Source organism: Muntiacus reevesi, chromosome 6 (assembly GCF_963930625.1).
Source record: "Muntiacus reevesi chromosome 6, mMunRee1.1, whole genome shotgun sequence".
In the NCBI taxonomy this organism is placed as follows: Eukaryota; Metazoa; Chordata; class Mammalia; order Artiodactyla; family Cervidae; genus Muntiacus; species Muntiacus reevesi.
Genome location: NC_089254.1, coordinates 9,409,903 through 9,429,122, shown reverse-complemented (window position 1 = coordinate 9,429,122; position 19,220 = coordinate 9,409,903). Strand labels below are relative to the sequence as shown.

At 40.1% G+C, this 19,220-nt stretch overlaps 1 protein-coding gene and 2 non-coding genes across 3 annotated transcripts in view; 2 read left to right on the top strand and 1 right to left on the bottom strand.

Annotated features, from left to right (window-relative positions):
- PEX1 (peroxisomal biogenesis factor 1) overlaps positions 1-17,145 on the top strand; it is a 70,203-nt gene extending 53,058 nt beyond the window's left edge. The window contains exons 21-24 of the mRNA XM_065938647.1: positions 1,064-1,294; positions 2,511-2,705; positions 2,990-3,120; positions 16,538-17,145. Coding sequence (XP_065794719.1) covers positions 1,064-1,294; positions 2,511-2,705; positions 2,990-3,120; positions 16,538-16,622 — 642 coding nt within the window. The 3' untranslated portion in view covers positions 16,623-17,145. The remainder of the gene's footprint in view (positions 1-1,063; positions 1,295-2,510; positions 2,706-2,989; positions 3,121-16,537) is intronic.
- Positions 11,235-11,337, top strand: LOC136171248 (U6 spliceosomal RNA). The gene has a single exon (XR_010663799.1). It is a non-coding gene; the product is annotated as a U6 spliceosomal RNA (small nuclear RNA).
- LOC136171298 (small nucleolar RNA SNORA26) lies at positions 15,896-16,018 on the bottom strand. Its single transcript, XR_010663838.1, has one exon. It is a non-coding gene; the product is annotated as a small nucleolar RNA SNORA26 (small nucleolar RNA).
- Positions 17,146-19,220: the final 2,075 nt, after the last annotated feature.

Here is a 19,220-nt window from a genome sequence, read left to right as displayed (position 1 = left end):
AGGGGACCGCTACTGTGGTCTTCTGGTGATGGGAGCAGTTCAGTGTCAATGTCAACCTTAAAGAATTTTTATTTTTGAACGACTTCAGTTTAACTTTATAGAAACTTGCTTTTAGTCGCGTTTACCATAATTGGGATACTGGCTTTGTAGAGAATTTGTAATTACATGGAGAATTCGGTGTCTGTCTGTTTCACCTTACCTTACTATTGGCAAAATATAGTTGGTATGTGGAAGGGTATCCTTTGAATTGAGGTATCAGGAATTATATTGTGATTTCAAATTTTTTGCTTTTTTAAAAAAGTCATCAAGTAGTTACTTTGAAGCTCAGCCCGTCCCAGATCTGGCCAGTAGGAGCCCCTCTTGGTGGCTTCTGCCTTCGTGGCGTGTCGTCCTCTTTCTCTGATCACCTGCTTCCCTACCGGACAAGATGTTCTAGGTTTATCTTGTACTTTTGGTACTCCAACCCCAGAACGTTTTTCCCCTAAGGATAACATTTTAATTTTTGCAACGAAGAATTTGAACTCTGCCACCGTATGGACTTTACCATATATTTTCTAGGAAGACTTTTCCTATAGACTCCTCTCCTTCACATTTTGTTCAAAGTTATTGCAGGGACTAAATTTAGATACTTCCAAGTTTGTGCTGCTTATTTTGGTAAGCCATGGAAGGGGTTTCCTCCCCCCGCCCCATTTCACTAGCAGAAAGGGTGTTTATTTGTAAAGCACTCTATAATGATGCATCAACCATGTTTTAGAGTGCTTTCTCATTTCAGAATAGAAAAATAGGAATTTAAAGAGACATGAAAATAAAATCCAGAAGTCTGAGTCCTAGCTTTGTTAGTTTTGGGGGAGATGGTTGGCAAATTACCTGTATATTCCATTTTGTCTTTTCTTATTTTAATAGTTAAAATTATGTGATATGCCTCAGAACCATTAGAGAATCGATAAGAACTTTTGTAAAAAGGGCCTGGAATTTCCTTGGTCTGTTAGAATGCTGTGTGGTTTATTTTTGAATTGTGGATTATTTAGAACTTTACAGCTGATTGTCCTTTTGTATGTTTTAGGATGGAGGTTCCAGCTCTGATAGTGACCTGAGTCTGTCTTCAATGGTTTTTCTTAACCACAGCAGTGGCTCTGATGATTCAGCTGGAGACGGAGAATGTGGCTTAGAGCAGTCCCTGGTTTCTCTTGAGATGTCGGAGGTGCTTCAAGATGAATCAAAGTTCAACATGTACCGGCTCTACTTTGGAAGCTCTTACGAATCAGAACTTGGAAATGGAACCTCTTCTGATTTGGTAACTTGTGTAGTTGTACAGTTCTGAAATAGCAAGCCATATGTTGGTTCAATTTGTGTCCTAACCAGCCCCCCGTGTTCTTTCTGGTTGGTGTGACTCCGTCAGTAAGGCAGTCTTTCCGTACACTGATCAGTCATTTTCATCCCTCGTGAAGACGGGGCTGGCAGTAAGGGGAGCCGAGGTAGCCACTGGTTGTGATCACCCTTTGGTTTCTTTCAGGTTTTTCTCTCTTCATTAGAAGCTTTAAAACATCTTCAGTAGCAGGTCCATTTTATGTTAACCTTAAATTCTCTTATTGTAGAATAGTTGAGGATAATGAGAAATTTGGTATGATAATGTCAAAAATTCTGACAACAAAATGTTGTCTTTTAGTAATACTTCTGGTAGAAAGTATAAGCATAGTGAAAAAGCTATTAGTAATGTTTCAACAGGGAAAATGTTTAGATTAAATTTGTATTTTTAGTCACTAAGTCGTGTCTGCAACTCCATGGACTGTAGCCCGCCAGCCTCCTCTGTCCATGGGATTCTCCAGGCAAGAATACTGGAGCGGGTTGCCATTTCTTTCTCCAGGGGATCTTCCTGTCCTAAGGAATCGAACCTGGGTGTCCTGCATTGCAGGCAGATTCTTTACTGACTGAGCTACAAGGGAAGCCCAGATTAAATTTGGGCAATACCATTTTTTCTAAATTAAAATAGCATTCAACACATATCTAAGAAGACAGTGATTCACTTGCTTTATTGGTAATCTTAACATTTTTACAAATATTCAGTAATTTTTTAGGTAGATTTCCTTAATTAGGTTTTTAAAAATATAATAAAAGTAACCCATTTTTATTCTCAAGAATAGTAAGCAGTTTTAATTCTAGTCTTTGTTTTGTGCTTCTTAACATGTAGAAATGTCCCAGAACTTTAGTATACCCTATCGCTAGAGCATTAGTGGTAGATTTATAACAAAGCACTTAAAAAAAAAAACACCTTGTATCATGACAGTTTTCACTCTGTGGTGGTTCAACCATGTAGGTATAGATGATCCTTTATAGAATATGAACATATTTTAAACCTGCTTAAATTTTAGCTAGTTAAAATGTAAGTTTACCCATGTTAAAGTTTTCCTGCTGAAAGTTTGTCATTTTATCTTTTGACAAGTACATAACTTTTTTCTCCCTTGTTCTTTTTCCTTCCCTCCCATCTCTCATTATTGTACTTAACCATGCAGAGCTCACAATGCCTGTCAGCACCAAGCTCCATGACTCAGGAGTTTCCTGGAGTCCCTGGGAGAGATCAGTCATTACGACCCCCACTGTTCAGAACAGCCTCCCAAGAGGGTTATCAAGAACTCACACAGGAGCAAAGAGATCAACTGAGGGCAGATATCAGCATCATCAAAGGCAGATACCGGAGCCAAACTGGGGTAAGGCTTTCCCCTTCATCATAATCGTAAAACTTCTTACAGGTTGTTTTTCCTGGTTTTGATATGTATTTTTTTGATTTGTAAATGCGCTCTCTTTATAAAGGGCTGAAACACATCGATCGGTCAAATGGCTATGTGCTAACAGTTTTTGGTAATCTTATGAGAAAGGGAAGGCATAGTCCCAGGAAAATGGCAAAAGCAAATAACATTCCTTTTCAAAAGCAAATAATTCTTTTTCATTATGTCCCTTAGTTAACTTTCTGTCATTTTATTTTTTGTTTAAGGAGGATGATGCTCTTAACCCACCAGGACCGACCAGAACCAGTTTGGCTATTAGCCAGTCACATTTAATGACTGCGCTCAGTCACACTCGGCCATCCATCAGTGAAGATGACTGGAAGACCTTTGCTGAGTTGTAAGTAACAAATTCTGATTCAGAAGTATACATACTAATACAGGTGACAGTTCTTCAAACTTCTGAAGTTCTTTTTCGAATCACAAATAATATGTGGAATATTTAAAAGCCAATTCAGAAGCATTTGCTTAGTAGACATGCATTCAAACACAAAAACTTCAGGAATATAGAAGTCAAAAATAAATTATTTTTATATAAATGTATATTTAGATAAATCAGATTTAATCAAATGAATTGGTTAATGGACTTTTTAAATTTTAAAAACAAAAAGTAAAATCATTTTTCTTTGATTTCATTCCAAACTGTATATTGGAATAATTTCTCAGATGACCCCCATTTCTAACATAAATAATCACAGTAAGACTAAACTGTTTTCAAATTTAAGTCTAGTTTCAATTTGGGAAATGATCCCAATATATAGTTTGTAGAAATTATGATAATACACCTGTTTTGTTTTCAAAACTATTTATATTTTATTAATCTCAAAAACATTTAAATATATTCACATTTATTCACTTGTGGACCATGTTTAATACTTATTTGAGTTTGTAGGCTTCTTCAGTTGTCTCTGTAAAAAACTTTGGAGTCTGAGACCTGTAGACTGGGGACCTTTCTAGATCAGTAATTCAACTTAAGAGATGCAGTCCTCTGTAATGTATAACATGATGACTACAGTTAATAGTACTGTAGTGTATGTTTATAAGTTGCTAAGAGTAGGTCTTAAAAGCTATCACAGGAAAAGTAACTGTGAAGTGATGGTTGACATCTAGACTTACTGTGGTAATTCACAAATCAAATCACTATGTTGTACACCTAAAACTAATACAATGTTATATGTCAGTTGTCTCAGTTTAAAGAAAGTCAAAAATGGGAGGAAAAAAAAGAAGTGTATTCCTGGTGTTTAGAAGTTACAACCTTCTTGTTGAGTTTTGCTAAACTCTGGGGTATGTGTGTGTACATTGAAAGGGTAGAAAAATTATTCCTTCCCTTCTAAGTTTTTTGGGTGGTCTAATAAATTGAATAAGGTGGATTAACAGGAGGAAAATCTAATGTTGTACATTCAGGATCTGCATAAAAATAGAACGAAGGTAACCGGACAGTTGAGGTTTATATATTGTCTTGAGATAAGGGGCTGGACTTATCCAAGTCCAGGGGGAGGAGGGCAATTCACAGGAAAATGGGAAGAACAGATGTTTGGTGATCAGATGTTTGTCCTAAGTCTTTTGCGATAAAAAGAAGAAAAAGTTCTCTCTGGTCATGACTTCTTTCTGGTGCAGACCCCCTTCCTAAATTCTTCTTGGCAGTTAAGGGAGGGATAGAAAGCTTTTCTCAGCTCTGTTGGGTCTTGATTCTCTTTAGCTAAAAATAATCCATGTGGCAGTTTGGGGTGGGAACTAGATTAATTAAAGATCCAGTCTGTTAATAGTTGACAGGTAGAAAACCAAATGTCAGAGACATTTAGCACCAGAATCTGATATCCACAAAAGTATATTAATGAAACATGATTTCTCTCTCTAAAACAACCCCCATTTCTAACTTAAATAACCACAGTAAGACTAAACTGTTTTCAAATTAAATCTAGTTTCAATAAACTTGGCCTGATTATTTACATAAGTTCAGCAAGAATAGTAATTGACCATATAGGTGCTTTTTGCTGGAAATTTTCAGAAGAAATCTCAGTTTGATGTTTTAAAAGACTTGATGCTTGGAAGCCAAGGCAAGTACTTACCATAAGATTTGCTTGCAGTAGCTGTAGCCTGTTGACCCTCAGACAACATGGACTTGAATTACATGAGTCTACTTGTGTTCAGATTTTCAGTAAACATTCACTGTAGTACTACACAATCCATGGCTTGTTGGATCTGTGGATGCAGAACTGTGGATACAGAGGGCTGACTGAAGATTTATGTCGTTAGTGAGGGGTGGGGTGGGCGCCCCTCATTGCTGTGTTGTTGAAGGGTCAACCACATTCAGGTGGGTTAAATTCCTCTCTTTTGGAGGTCCCCAAGATACCCTGAAGTCCCTATACCTGCCAGGAAATGACCTTCCTAACCTTATCTGGTAAGGTTACCGGGAACTCTGAAAAAAGGTACCAGGTGGGTTTTCCAAGGGGCGTTATTGGTTCCATAAAATCAATCTTAGCTTCTTAAAATTGTCCCGTCTTTTCTGTTCTCCATGCATTCTCACATATGACGTTACAGTCAAAGCTTTGGTAATATAACCAGTGCTTCCAGCTGCGTCCTGTTACAAGGAGAAAGGATTCTTATTGAACTTATGGAAATAACTGTAGCCATAGGAATATTTATTGAGAGTTTCTGAATTCTGGAAGGATCAGGTTGGAGAAAACATGTTTCATTTTTGTTCACAAAGGCATACTTAACCAAATTATTGATAGCTTAGAAGAAAAAGGTTTCCTTAAATCTGCAAAAATAAAACAATACTTGATAAACACAAAGTCATAAAAACTATCCTCAGTAGTTCATTCAATCCCATGTAATTAATTTTTATGGATCTTTTGTTAGCAGTTTTATGAAACCATCAGTTTCTCCATTAGAGTTCTACAAATTCTTACCTAAGTCAGTGGTATAAACAGAGTTATCAGAAATCAGCTCTTGTAAGAGTCCGTCTCATGAGTCTCACTGAAGATCTAGCACTTTTGCAGGAACACTTTTACAATAATTATAAATGACAAAAGACTTAAAAATGACCATGGTTAAAGATTTGATGAAACTCTTTACTATCTTTGCCAACTTTTCTGTAAATATAAAGCTCTTCTAAAATAAAAAGTTACTAAAATTTTTTAAAAATCTGATGAAACATCACTATATTGTCGTTGGTGAGGAAAGTTGGTTATTTCTGTGACATACAATTTTAAGATAACTGGAATTACAGGAATTGTATAAAATTCCTAAATTTCTAATATGTAATATTCATAAGGCATATTAATAGCATACCCATATAACTTTGAGTATCATTTGTAGTGTTTTTTCTTGCCAGTGCTTCCCGTGTAATGTAATAATATCAAGTAAGCCTAATTTATCTTTCTCTTTTTGTAAGGAGAAAGGGAACAGATCTCTTGAGATGTTGCAGGGGACCTCTGGAAAATCACAGTTAGTTCAAAGTCAAAAAACCTTATTTAGAATTTGGGGAAGTTTGTCAAAAATATCAAGAGGTTTTAAAACACCAGTACTGTCTTAGGTATCTTACTGTTAAATCCTTATTCGCTTAACCATAGTGTCAGAGACTTTGCAGGCAAATACAGAGTTACATGGTTGTAAAAACAAAACACTTAAGAAATAAGACATGAGGCATAGGAAGTTATTTGGATAAAATAGGATTTTGATTTTTAAAAATGTTTTCTATGAAGACTGCTTAGAAAGGTAAAGAACCTTTCACACAGTTTCAGCAGTAGCAGACCAAAACATTGTTGTCCTGAAGGAGAACATTTTAATATCAGTAGTATATAAAACTAAAACTTTTTTTTAAAACCCTGTGGTAAATTCATTCCATCTTGACTACACAGAGCCTCCCTCTCCCCAAGTTTCTGTATTCATTTAATTTGTCCTTTATTCTTTCCCATTCTGAAACAATCAGAATAGAGTTGCATACAGTTGTTCTCCTTATAATGTCTCAGTTCTAATACATTAATTAGACTTCTTAACACAAACCTTAATTTCTGGTAATTTTGAACTGTCACGCTAGCATTTTGTAGACTGGCACATTACTGCATACATTTCATAATTTCCGGAAGACTACACCTTAACAGTACAATTCTTCAGTGTAGAATAGGACATATTTCTTTATACTTTGAAATATTTTTAGTTTCTACATTGTAAGAAGCCAAAAGTAAACAATACTATGTTCAGTAGTTAGTATTTTATCATATTTAGAAATGATCTAGATATCCAGTGAATTTTCATCATTTACCAAAACTAAGGTTTTAAGTTACCAAAGAGATTATGGAAACAAAGTAGACATACCATGAAAATTTATTGAGAAGTTCACTTAAGAATGAGTTTTTTTAATATGATTTAGATTACTTATGAAAATTTCATGGGATATTAAAGCAGTTAACTGTCATGACAAGTTTCATAACAGATATACTTTAATTTTTTAATGGACAGTATCCCAGATCACTTTACTTGGATTAGTGTGTATTATGTTTCTGAGAGTTGAGAAATATTAAATTTGTGCTGCTTTTTTCTTTAAGCCAATTAAGTAGATCACTTTACAAATTATTGCAGTATTCATCCAAAATATCACATACACATCGATATACCAAACACAGACAAACAGGCCCTGTTTAACTTCCTTCCCCAGATTTTAGCCTTGGGAGGTTTTTTAGTTGGACTCTCTTGCTGTGCTGCGTTAATCCCTGCTGTTAGGAGCGCGAATCCGGTGTCTGCACGCGCGTGTCCTCTCCCTCCCTCTAAGCCTCCCTCGCCCCCCAGGTTGCACCCGAGCGCCCAGCTGGGCTCCCGTCGCGCAGCGGCTCCGACAGCTGTTCCACACGTGGTCGTGTGTGCGTCCGCGATGCTCAGTCCATCCCAGCCTCCCCTCCCCACCGCGTCCCCAAGTCCACTCTCTACATCTGCTTCTCTGTTCCCGCCCTGCACCTAGGTTCATCATATATGCGCTTGAGTTCAGATTCTAGATTCCACGTATATGCAATAATATGCAATGCTTGTTCTGATTTACTTCACTTTGTATGACAGACTCCAGGTTCATCCACATCACTGCATATGACCCAAATTCATTCCTCTTTAAACCATGGGAGTTTTTATGTGTGTGTGAAAGTCGCTCAGTCATGTCCAGCTCTTGCAGCCCCATGGACTGTAGCCTGCCTGGCTTCTCTGCCCATGGACTTCTCCAGGCAAGAATACCAGGGTGGGTTGCTGTTTCTTCCTCCAGGGGATCTTCCCAGTCCAGGGATTAAACCCAGGTCTCCTGCACTGCAGGCAGATTCTTCACCATCTGAGCCCCTGGGGAAGCCCAGGAATTGGTATAAGTCTGTAGTTTTTAAAAAGCCTCTCCTGCTGCTGCTCCTTTTCCCCCCAGTCCCAGGTGATTGTGTTTTAGCTGTCTCCTAGGATACATACGGGGACAGAGGGAGAAAGTACGTTTTCTGCTTGTGTTTCGAGTTGATTTACAGTGTTAGCTTCAGGTGTGCTACATAGTGATTCAATATTTATAGATTACACTCCACTACATTTCCCTGTGATGAACAATATAGTCCTTGTTCCTTATTTTATACAGAATAGTTTGTACCTCTTAATCCCCAAACCCTGGCTTGCTCCTTTCCTTCCTTCTCTTATCTGGTAACCACTAGTTTGTTCCGTATATCTGTGACTCCATTTATGTTTTGTTTTATACATTCATTTGCTTTTTTAGATTCCAAAGTAAGTGATAACAGCATTTGCCTTTTCTGATGATATTCTCTAGGTCCATCCATGTTGTATGAAATGGCAGCATTTCAGTCTTTTTAATGGCTGAGTAATATTCCATTGTATATACATACATCTTATTAAGCCAGCTGTTTATTGATGGATACTTCTGTTGCTTCCATACCTTAGCAATTCTAAATAATGCTTCTTTGAACATTAAAATGCATGTATCTTTTTAAATTACTATTTGTTTTTCTACTATATTACTTACTATACACTTAATATTCTATATATAGCAAATAGAGTATACTAATACTTTATAGCATTACTACACTACATTACTAGTATTACTATACATAGTAATATCTAGTGTACTAATTAATACCGTATATACAGTAAACTATATATTACTATACATACCCAGATTAGATGACTGGTTATATGGTAGTTCTGTCATTGTAGTTTTTGAGGAACATCCATGTTGTAAGGAGCCTGCATTTTGTTTTCTGTAGTGGTTTCACAAACGTTCGTTTACACCAGTAGTGTCAGACGGTCCCCTTTTCTCCTCATCCTTGCCTTTATTATCTATAGTCTTTTTGATGATAGCCATTCTGACAGTTGTGAGGTGATATCTCACTATGCTTTTGGTTTGCATTTCTCTCATTGGAAGATGTTAGAAGGCTAACATCTCTAAAGAATGTCTTCTTTGGAAAATGTCTATTCAGATCCTTTGCCCATTTTTTTCTCAGGTTTCTTTGATATTGAGTTGTATCTACTCTTTATAGTTTGGGTATTAACCACTTATTGGTCATATCATTTGCAAATATTTCTTCCCATTCAGTATGTTATCTTTTTATTATTTCCTCTTTCTAGGAGTTTGGAGGTATATTTATTATCAGAAATCTAGAGTAATTATTTACATAGTTCTAACATCCTGATCTTTTATACTACCTGCAAGCATTTTGAGAACAATAGGGGAGGTCTGGGGGTTGGTAAAGAGAGGTGAACTTTTGAATTGTTTCTAGAGCCACATTTCTCATTTTGCAGAGACTAGCTTGTAAAATATGCACAGTTTCTTATTTCCTCAAAAAACTGGATTGCAGCCTGAATCAAGGGCCTGACCCAACCATCCAACTACATGAAGATTTTTAATTATGAAGGAAATCAAAAGATTACTACAATAGCCTACAATATGTTGTCTGTAAGAGACCCGCCTTAGGGCAAAGGACATGCGTAGATTAAAAGTAAGGGAACGGAGGAGGATTAGCTCAGGATGGCAGAGTAGAAGGGTGTGAGCTCACACTCTTCCTGCAGAAACACCAAAATCACAACTAACTGGTGAGCAACCATTTACCAAAAAAATTGGGTATTCTACATCCAAAGACAAAAGCCACAATAAGATGGTAGGAGGGGCATTATTGCAAATTCCACACCTGCTGGGTGGGTGACTCACAAGCTTGGAAACAATTCTGCCATAGAAGTTATCCCACAGGAGTGAAAGTTTTAAACCCCACATCAGCCTTCCCAGCTTGGGGGCCCAGCCCCCAGAGAATCTGGCTTTAAAGGCCAGTGGGGTTTGATCACAGTATTTCTACAAGATGGGGAGAAACACAAAGTCTGCTCTTAGAGGGCGCACACACAGTCTCATATATACGGAGACCCAGGGGAAAAGAGCAGTGACCCGATGAGAGACAGGGACAGACCTACCTGCTAGTACTGGGTGCTCCCCTGCAGAGGTGGGGGACAGGGGGAGTGGCGACCGCGGCTCACTGCAAGGACAAAGACACTGGCATGTACTTGCTAGTGTGAACCCTCCCCAGGCCGCCGTTAGCCTCTGCAGGTTCCAGTGCTGCGTCGCCTCAAGCCAAACCACCAACAGGGCAGGAACACAGAGCCCCATCAGCAGACATCAGCGCCCCATCGGCTTAAAGACTCCCTGAACATGGCCCTGTGCACCAGAGGGATGAAATCCAGCTCTACCCACCACTGGGCCAGAATCAGCCCTCTCATCTGGAAGCGTGCACAAACCTCTTAGATAGCCGCAACCACCAGGGGGCAGACAGAGGAACTACTCCTGCGGAACAGAAACTGCAATCACAGAAAGTTAGTCAAAATGAGATTGAAAAGGAATATGTCCCAGATAAAGAACAAGATGAAACCCAGAACAACTAAGTGAAATAAAGATAGCCAACCTACTGGAAGAAGAATTCAGAATAATAGTGAAGGTGATCAGAGATCTCAGAAAAAGAATGGAGGCAAGGATTGAGAAAGATACAATAAGTGTTTGCTGAAGACTGAGAAGAACTAAGGAACAAACAGTTGAACAATATGAAATGAAAAATACACCAGAAGGAATCAATAGAATAAGTGAGGCAGAAGAACAGATAAGTGACCCAAAAGATAATAGTGAAAATCACTGCCACGGAACACAACAAAAGACAAAAACAGGCTAAGAGACGTCCAGGACAATATTAAAGGCACCATATTTGCATTACAGAGTTCCCAGAAGAAGAAGAGAGACAGAAAGGATCTGAGAAAATATTTGAAGAGATAATAGCTGAAAAATTCCCTAACATGGGAAGAGAAACAGTCACCAACATTTAGGACGAATAAAGAGTCCAGATAGGATAAACCCAAGTAGGAACATGTGTAAGGAACATGCTGAAATACATATTACTCAAAGATTGAATACAACAAAGAAAAATTACAAAGATTAAATATAAAAGCAACTCGCTTCAGCAGCACATATACTAAAATTGGAATGATACAAAGAAGATTAGCATGGCCCCTGCGCAAGGATGACACGCAAATTCATGAAGCATTCCATATTTTTATTTTATAAAGAGAATAATAAAGTGAATGAAACCGGTAAAATAAATAAATATAAAAGCAACAAATGTTATCCAAGGGAACTCCCATAAGTTTATCAGCTGATGGGAGTGGCATGATATATGTAATAGATGCAGAAAAAGCTGTTGACAAAATTCAACATCCATTTATGATGAAAAGGCTCTAGAAAGTTGTTTCAGAAGAAACACACCATCAATATAACAAAGGCCATATATGGTAAAGCTACAGCTAACATCTTCAGTTCAGTTGCATCCGATTCTTTGCGACCCCATGGACTGCAGAACACCAGGCCTCCCAGTCCATCACCAACTCCCAGAGCTTACTCAAACTCATGTCCATCGAGTCAGTGATGCCATCAAACCATCTCATCCTCCGTTGTCCCCTTCTTCTCCCGCCTTCAATCTTTCCCAGCATCAGGGTCTTTTCCATTGAGTCAGTTCTTCGCATCAAGTGGCCAAAGCATTGGAGCTTCAGCATCAGTCCTTCCAATGAATATTCAGGGCTGATTTCCTTTAGGATGGACTGGTTGGATCTCCTTGCAGTCCAAGGGACTCTCAAGAGTCTTCTCCAACACCACAGTTCAAAAGCATCAATTCTTTGGCGCTCAGCTTTCTTTATAGTCCAACTCTCACATCCACACATGACTAGAAAAACCATAGCTTTGACTAGACAGACCATTGTTGGCAAAGTAATGTCTCTGCTTTTTAATATTTTGTCTAGGTTGGCCATAACTTTTCTTCCAGGGAGCAAGCATCTTTTAATTTCATGACTGCAGTCACCATCTGCAGTGATTTTGGAGCCCCCAAAAATAAAGTCTGACACTGTTTCCCCATCTATTTCCCATGAAGTGATGGGACCAGATGCCATGATATTAGTTTTCTGAATGTTGAGTTTTAAGCCAACTTTTTCACTCTCCTCTTTCACTTTCATCAAGAGGCTCTTTAGTTCTTTACTTTCTGCCATAAGGGTGGTGTCATCTGCATATCTGAAGTTATTGATATTTCTCCCGGCAGTCTTGATTCCAGCTTGTGCTTCATCCAGCCCAGCATTTCTCATGATGTACTCTGCATATAAGTTAAATAAGCAGGGTGACGACATACAGCCTTGACGTACTCCTTTATTGATTTGTAACCAGTGTGTTGTTCCATGACCAGTTCTAACTGTTGCTTCCTGACCTGCATACAGGTTTCTCAAGAGGCAGGTCATGGTGGTCTGGTATTCCCATCTCTAGAAGAATTTTCCAGTTTATTGTGATCCATACAGTCAAAGACTTTGGCATAGCCAATAAAGCAGAAATAGATGTTTTTCTGAAACTCTCTTGCTTATTTTGACGATCCACCAGATGTTGGCAATTTGATCTCTGGTTCCTCTGCCTTTTCTAAAACCAGCTTGAACATCTGGAAGTTCATGGTTCACGTCCTGTTGAAGCCTCTCTTGGAGAATTTTGAACATTACTTTGCTGGTGTGTGAGATGAATGCAATTGTGCGGTAGTTTGAGCATTCTTTGGCATTGCCTTTCTTTGGGATTGGAATGAAAATTGACCTTTTCCAGTCCTGTGGCCACTGCTGAGTTTCCCAAATTTGCTGGCATATTGAGTGCAGCACTTTCGTAGCATCATCTTTTAGGATTTGAAATAGTTCAACTGGAATTCCATCACCTCCACTAGCTTTGTTCGTTGTGATGCTTCCTGAGGCCCACTTGACTTCACATTCCAGGATGTCTGGCTCTATGTGAGTGATCACATCATTGTGATTATCTGGGTCATGAAGATCTTTTTTGTACAGTTCTTCTGTGTATTCTTGCTACCTCTTCTTAATATCTTCTGATTCTGTTAGGTCTATACCACTTCTGTCCTTATTGTCCCATCTTTTCATGAAATGTTACCTTGGTATCTCTAATCTTCTTAAAGAGATCTCTAGTCTTTCCCATTCTATTGTTTTCCTCTATTTCTTTGCACTGATCACTGAGGAAGGTTTTCTTCTCTCTCCTTGCTAGTCTTTGGAACTCTGCATTCGAATGGGTATATTTTTCCTTTTCTCCTTTGCTTTTTGCTTCTCTGAGCTGAGACATGGAAACAACCTGGACATCCATTGACATGAATGGATAAAGAAGCTGCGGTGTGTCTATATATATATACACACACACACACACACACACCCCGGAATATTACTTAGCCAAAAAAAGTGGAATAATTGCCTTTGCAGCAACATGGATGAAGCTGGGGAGACAGGCCAGAAAGAGAAAGCCCTGCAGACACACACAGGCCCAAGGCTGGCTGTTGTTCTCCTTTGTGCCTCCTTTTCACTGTTGTCTTTCCATAGGCAACATAAGATACTTGTTTAGCATGAGCTCTTTCATGTGTTTTTCAAAAACAGAAGTTTTCTCCAGTTTAAAGGATCCATCTGGCCACTGACAGACAGGGTCTTAATGGTGACTGTAACCTGCAACCCTTTTTATGACTTAACCATGAAAGACCACAAGAAGTGTCCCAAAAGAGTGCAAAAGACGTAGCTTTCACAAGATCCACAGTTTCCTCACAGAACTAGCCAAAGAAAGCAGAGCCCTGCGTGGTCAGAGGCAGTGAGAATGGGGCGGGGAAGACGGAGTCTCCCATCTCCTACCAGGGTGCGCGGTGCTGCAGCTGCAGACCTGCCCATCACCGCACGCACAGGAGCTACTGGAGTGGGGCTTCCCTGCGCCCAGACAGCAGTGACGCTTGAGCCAGCAGAGGCCCCTGCGGGCTGGGGCACCGTAAGGCAGATGCCCTACGAGCTGGCACAGTGACCGAGAGCACGCTGCTTCTCACTGTCTCAGACCCTGAGTCTTCCTGATGCCCATCAGATGCAAGCTGAGACTTAATCTTCTGGCTGGCTTCTCTCTGGTTAAGCCACAGAGAGTCACAAACCCATACCAGCCACAAGGCCAAGCTCTCAAGACATAGAACAAGACAAGAGGAAACCTCACCTGTTTAAATACAGGGGACCCACTGCAGAGTGTGTCTAAACAAATGCACGTCTTTTAGAACCATGAACTCACCAGTCTGTGAGGCCAGTGGGCTTGAACAATGGGTGTAAATTAGAACCTATCCCTGGTGGCTCAGCTGGTAAAGAATCTGCCTGCAATGCAGGAGACCCTGGTTCGATTCCTGCATTGGGAAGACCCCCTGGAAGACAGCATGGCAACCCACTCCAGTATTCTTGCCTGGAGAGTCCCCATGGACAGAGGAGCCTGGCGGGCTACAGTCCCTGGTGTGGCAGAGACCTGGACGCAGCTAAGCACACGGCACACACTGCATCTCTCTCTGGTTTTCCTCCTCGTGAGACGTGACACAAAGGCTAGAGCCGGGGGCAAACAGTAGCCGTGTTCGGGGAGAACTGGATCAACAGAAGACAAGAGTACTCAGAAGGTGTCTCTCCCAGAGTCGCTGTAGCTAAGGCGCTGCTGTTGCTAAGTCGCTTCAGTCGTGTCCGACTCTGTGCGACCCCATAGACGGCAGCCCAGCGGGCTCCCTGTCCCTGGGATTCTCCAGGCAAGAACACTGGTGGGGCTCTAGTTCACTCAAAAATTTTTCTTCTGCTTCTGAATTGAGAAAAGGACTCTCCCCACCTTCACTTCCACCGAACCTGCAGGCAGAGACCCAGGAGACTGACGTGGTAAGGATTCTAACCCTTGACTGGCTCTTCTCAACGGTCCCAGGATCTCCCACCCGCAGCCAGGGGAGCCCCCCATATGCACCAAACTGCAGGGGTAGCAAAAACTTTCCTTCTGGGTTCTTTGGGTTGTCTGTAATTGACTGACATAGGATGTTCACAGGTGATAAACTAATTTTGTAGACACAGGACCCCCATAAAAACAAGACTCCTTGGCGGTCAGTGAGCTGAGGCTCTGTAGTGTCCTTAACTGAGGGAAGGGATGGGGCCTGAAGCTTCAGAGGTGAAGAGGGCAGTTCCCAAGGAGATGAGAGGAGCAGAGGTCCGCCCCGCCAGCAGATGAGAGTCATGTCTGCTAGTGGCTCTGTCTGGTGCAGGCCCGTCTCAGTTCTGTGAGGCAGTGAAGAGACAGGCAGAAGGCTTTTCCTGCCGCGTCTCGATTCCCGTCAGCTCAAGATAACCCACGTGCCAGAGTGGCTCACTGGGGGGCCATATTCTGCTCCCCTTCAACAAAAATGTGCTTACTGTAGAAAAATCAGGAAACAAAGGGGGAAAAAAAACAACCAGCAGATTTCCTAAACCTCACTACCTCCCAAATCTCATTTGTACGCTTGTTTTCTGTTAATAAAATAAGACACTCTGCACATATTGCTATCCCCATCCACCCACACGTCTTTAACAGTCTTTCACATTTTAAGTACATTTACTATTTTGTCATTTTATGTAGTACAGCTAATGGCGTAACATCCAATTTTTGGACTTAGGTGTTTTTTTTTAATTATCGCAGTAAGTTTATTTATTTATTTTTTGAAGGTCAAGTTTAAATTTAATGACTTTGGTATTAACTGTACACATACTAGTAAGTGCTAAGACTTAAAATCTTCCGGTTCAGTTGTGACTCCAGACAGGATCCAGAGAAGAGTTCTAAAAGTCTCTTCTCTAGGTTTTATGGAGACTTTCTTTACCCTCCTGTGTTAGCCTCTTAAGGCACTGCGTCAGCCTTAAAAGGGCACTGGAAAGAGCGTGGACTTAGGTTTTCACTATAAGCGATGTGATAAACATTCTCCTACCTATGTTTGCACATATCCTTAATTATTTCACTGGGATAGGAGCTGTCGCATCAGTTTATTCACATTTTTTTTTTAATGCTTTTGAAATCTACTGCCAAAGTGTCTTTCAGAAATGTGTGTTGCAATAGTAATATAATTATAGTACCAGCCTAACCATACCCTAATGTTAAATATTTTAGTATTTCTCTAAACTTGGCCAATTTCGAGAACAGTTGTATTATGTATCTTAAAATTTTACATTTCTCTGATTAAAATTTAGCGGTTGATCATTGTCATTCGTATCTTTTCTAATTTGTCTGTTCATCCTCTTTGTTCCTTTTCTATTGGAGTGTTCAACTTTTAAAAACTCTTATAAGAACTGTCTTTTGTTTCTTAAAAACTTGTTTGCAGCAATCCATTGTTTTATGTTTTGTAAGTTCAGCATTTATAAGTATTAAATGTTATCTTTTTTTTTTTAATAAGGTATGAAAGCTTTCAAAATCCAAAGAAGAGAAAAAATCAAAGTGGAACAGTGTTTCGACCTGGACAGAAAGTAACCCTGGCATAAAATATACTTCTGACTTTGTGTGTGTGTGTGTGTGTGTGGTGTTTGTCCCTGTGTTGTAACAATGAAAATGTCATCTGTACATTTCTTTTAATTTAACTTGATAATCTATAAAATCAAAGATTGTTAAACCTGTTATCTAATGATCAGGATTACTTGACAGTAATACTTTAAAATAAATTGAGATATTTATAACAGATTCTGTATTTTATTTCCTATATATGTAAATTCTTACTGAAATAATATTGGCCACATAGAATAACTGATTTTTTTTCTCCTTTGAAGAAAAGAGAATGTAATTAAATACATTTATTAGAATTCATGATTGCATATTCAACATCTTTCTTTCATTTGATAAGTTTTATGCTTAACACCTTGATTATTTTGGAAATAAAAAATTCAGTTATCTACTAATCCAATGATCTGTTCTTTTTATCTGCAAATGTAGAATTCGCACACAATTTAAATAAACTGAGTTGTTCCTTCAATCAGAAGCGAAATGACATCCCCTAACATAAACTACGTCCAGCTGCCAGGCCAGGAGCTTGAACGAGGTACAGTCCTCCCCGCCAGCTCCATGACAAGTCTGTCCTGCCGTGCCCTATGAACTAAACTGTAATGTCACTACCATCAATACGAGCTGTATGTCATAATGTGGTGAGGGGAGAGGAGAAAGGCCAGTGGACTATGCAAATAAACACATGAGAGCAAATAGAAATGTATCGGCTGTAACCACTGCCCTTTTTGCAGCCAATTGTTCGGTCATGGCTGAAAGGTTTTGTTTCTCTCTTCTGTTATTTATTCCATGTTCCTCTGACTTCAGCCCTCACATTAGTGGATTAGAAGCTTCCCTGGTGGCTCAGCTGGTAAAGAATCTGCCTGCAATGTGGGAGACCTGGATTCGATCCTTGACTTGGGAAGAAATCCCTGGAGAAGGGAATGGCACCCCACTCCAGTATTCTTGCCTGGAGAATCCCATGGACAGAGAAGCCTGGTGGGCTACAGGCCATAGCATCACAAAGAGTAGGACATGACTGAGCAGCTAGCATTTAGTGGATCAGAGGCCTTTACTAAGTAGGGTGGTCTAAGCTGTCATTTCCATCTTCGCCTTTGGTGACCTAAGATTGCAGGTGTCCTCCATTCAATTAACCGTGCATACTCAGTATCACAAGGGTCCAGCCATTCTTCTCCCATCACCCATCGTATAGCAACAGCCTCGTATTCACTCAGCCAACATGGTAAATCCTCCCCTTTCAAACCACTGGAATCATCACTGTGTTCCCTTCCCAGAAGCATGCCTCCTTTGTTTACCTCTAAATTCACAAAGCCCAGAATCACAAGAAAGGCAAGCAAAGATGTTTCAGTCACTAGGAATTAACTGAGACGTCATTTTCCCTTGCACTTTGGTTCCCAGCTCCTTAGCGCCTTCTGTTAAGGCCATGGGCCTTAATACAGTATATATACTGTGTACTGCATCTTGCAGAAAGGAATTCCAACTTCACAGTCAGTTATATCCCCAGAAGCCCAGCTGTTTCCAGGTGAGGGGAATTTACATTAAGTCTAGGGAATTCACTATAAGGCGACTTTTGTGATCAGGAGCAAATGCCATAAGGGATAGAGTAATAGTGTGAGAGTGTGTGGTGAGTCTGTGAAAGAAATGCTGGACTGTATGAAGCACAAGCTGGAATCAAGATTGCCAGGAGAAATATCAATAACCTCAGATATGCAGATAACACCACCCTTATGGCAGAATGTGAAGAAGAACTAAAGAGCCTCTTGATGAAAGTGAAAGAGGAGAATGAAAAAGTTGGCTTAAAACTCAACATTCTGAAAACTAACATCAGGGCATCCGGTCCCATCACTACATGGCATATAGATGGGGAAACAGTGGCTGACTTTATTTTGGGGGGCTCTGCAAAATCACTGCAGATGGTGACTGCAGTCATGAAATTAAAAGATGCTTACCCCTTAGAAGGAAAGTTATGACCAACCCAGACAGCATATTTAAAAGCAGAGACATTACTTTGCCAACAAAGGTCCGTCTAGTCAAAAGTTATGGTTTTTCCAGTGGTCATGTATGGATGTGAGAGTTGGACCATAAAGAAAGCTGAGCACAAAAGAACTGATGCTTTTGAACTGTGGTGCTGGAGAAGACTCTTGAGAGTCCCTTGGACTGCAAGGAGATCCAACCAGTCCATCCTAAAGGAAATTGGTCCTGAATATTCATTGGAAGGACTGATCGTGAAGCTGAAACGCCAATACTTTGGCCACCTAATGTGAAGAGCTGACTGATTTGAAAAGACCCTGATGCAGGGAAAGATTGAAGGTGGGAAGAGAAGGGGATGACAGAGGATGAGACGGTTGGATGGCATCACTGACTCAATGGACATGAGTTTGAGTAAACTCCAGGAGTTGGTGATGGACAGGGAGGCCTGGCGTGCTGCAGTCCATGGGTCGTAGAGAGTCAGACACGACTGAGCGACTGAACTGACTGACTGACTGAACCTGGCTTCCCAGGTTGCTCTAGCAGTAAAGCATCTGCCTGCCGATGCAGGAGACCCCAGAGATGAGGGTTTGATCCCTGGGTCAGGAAGACCCCTG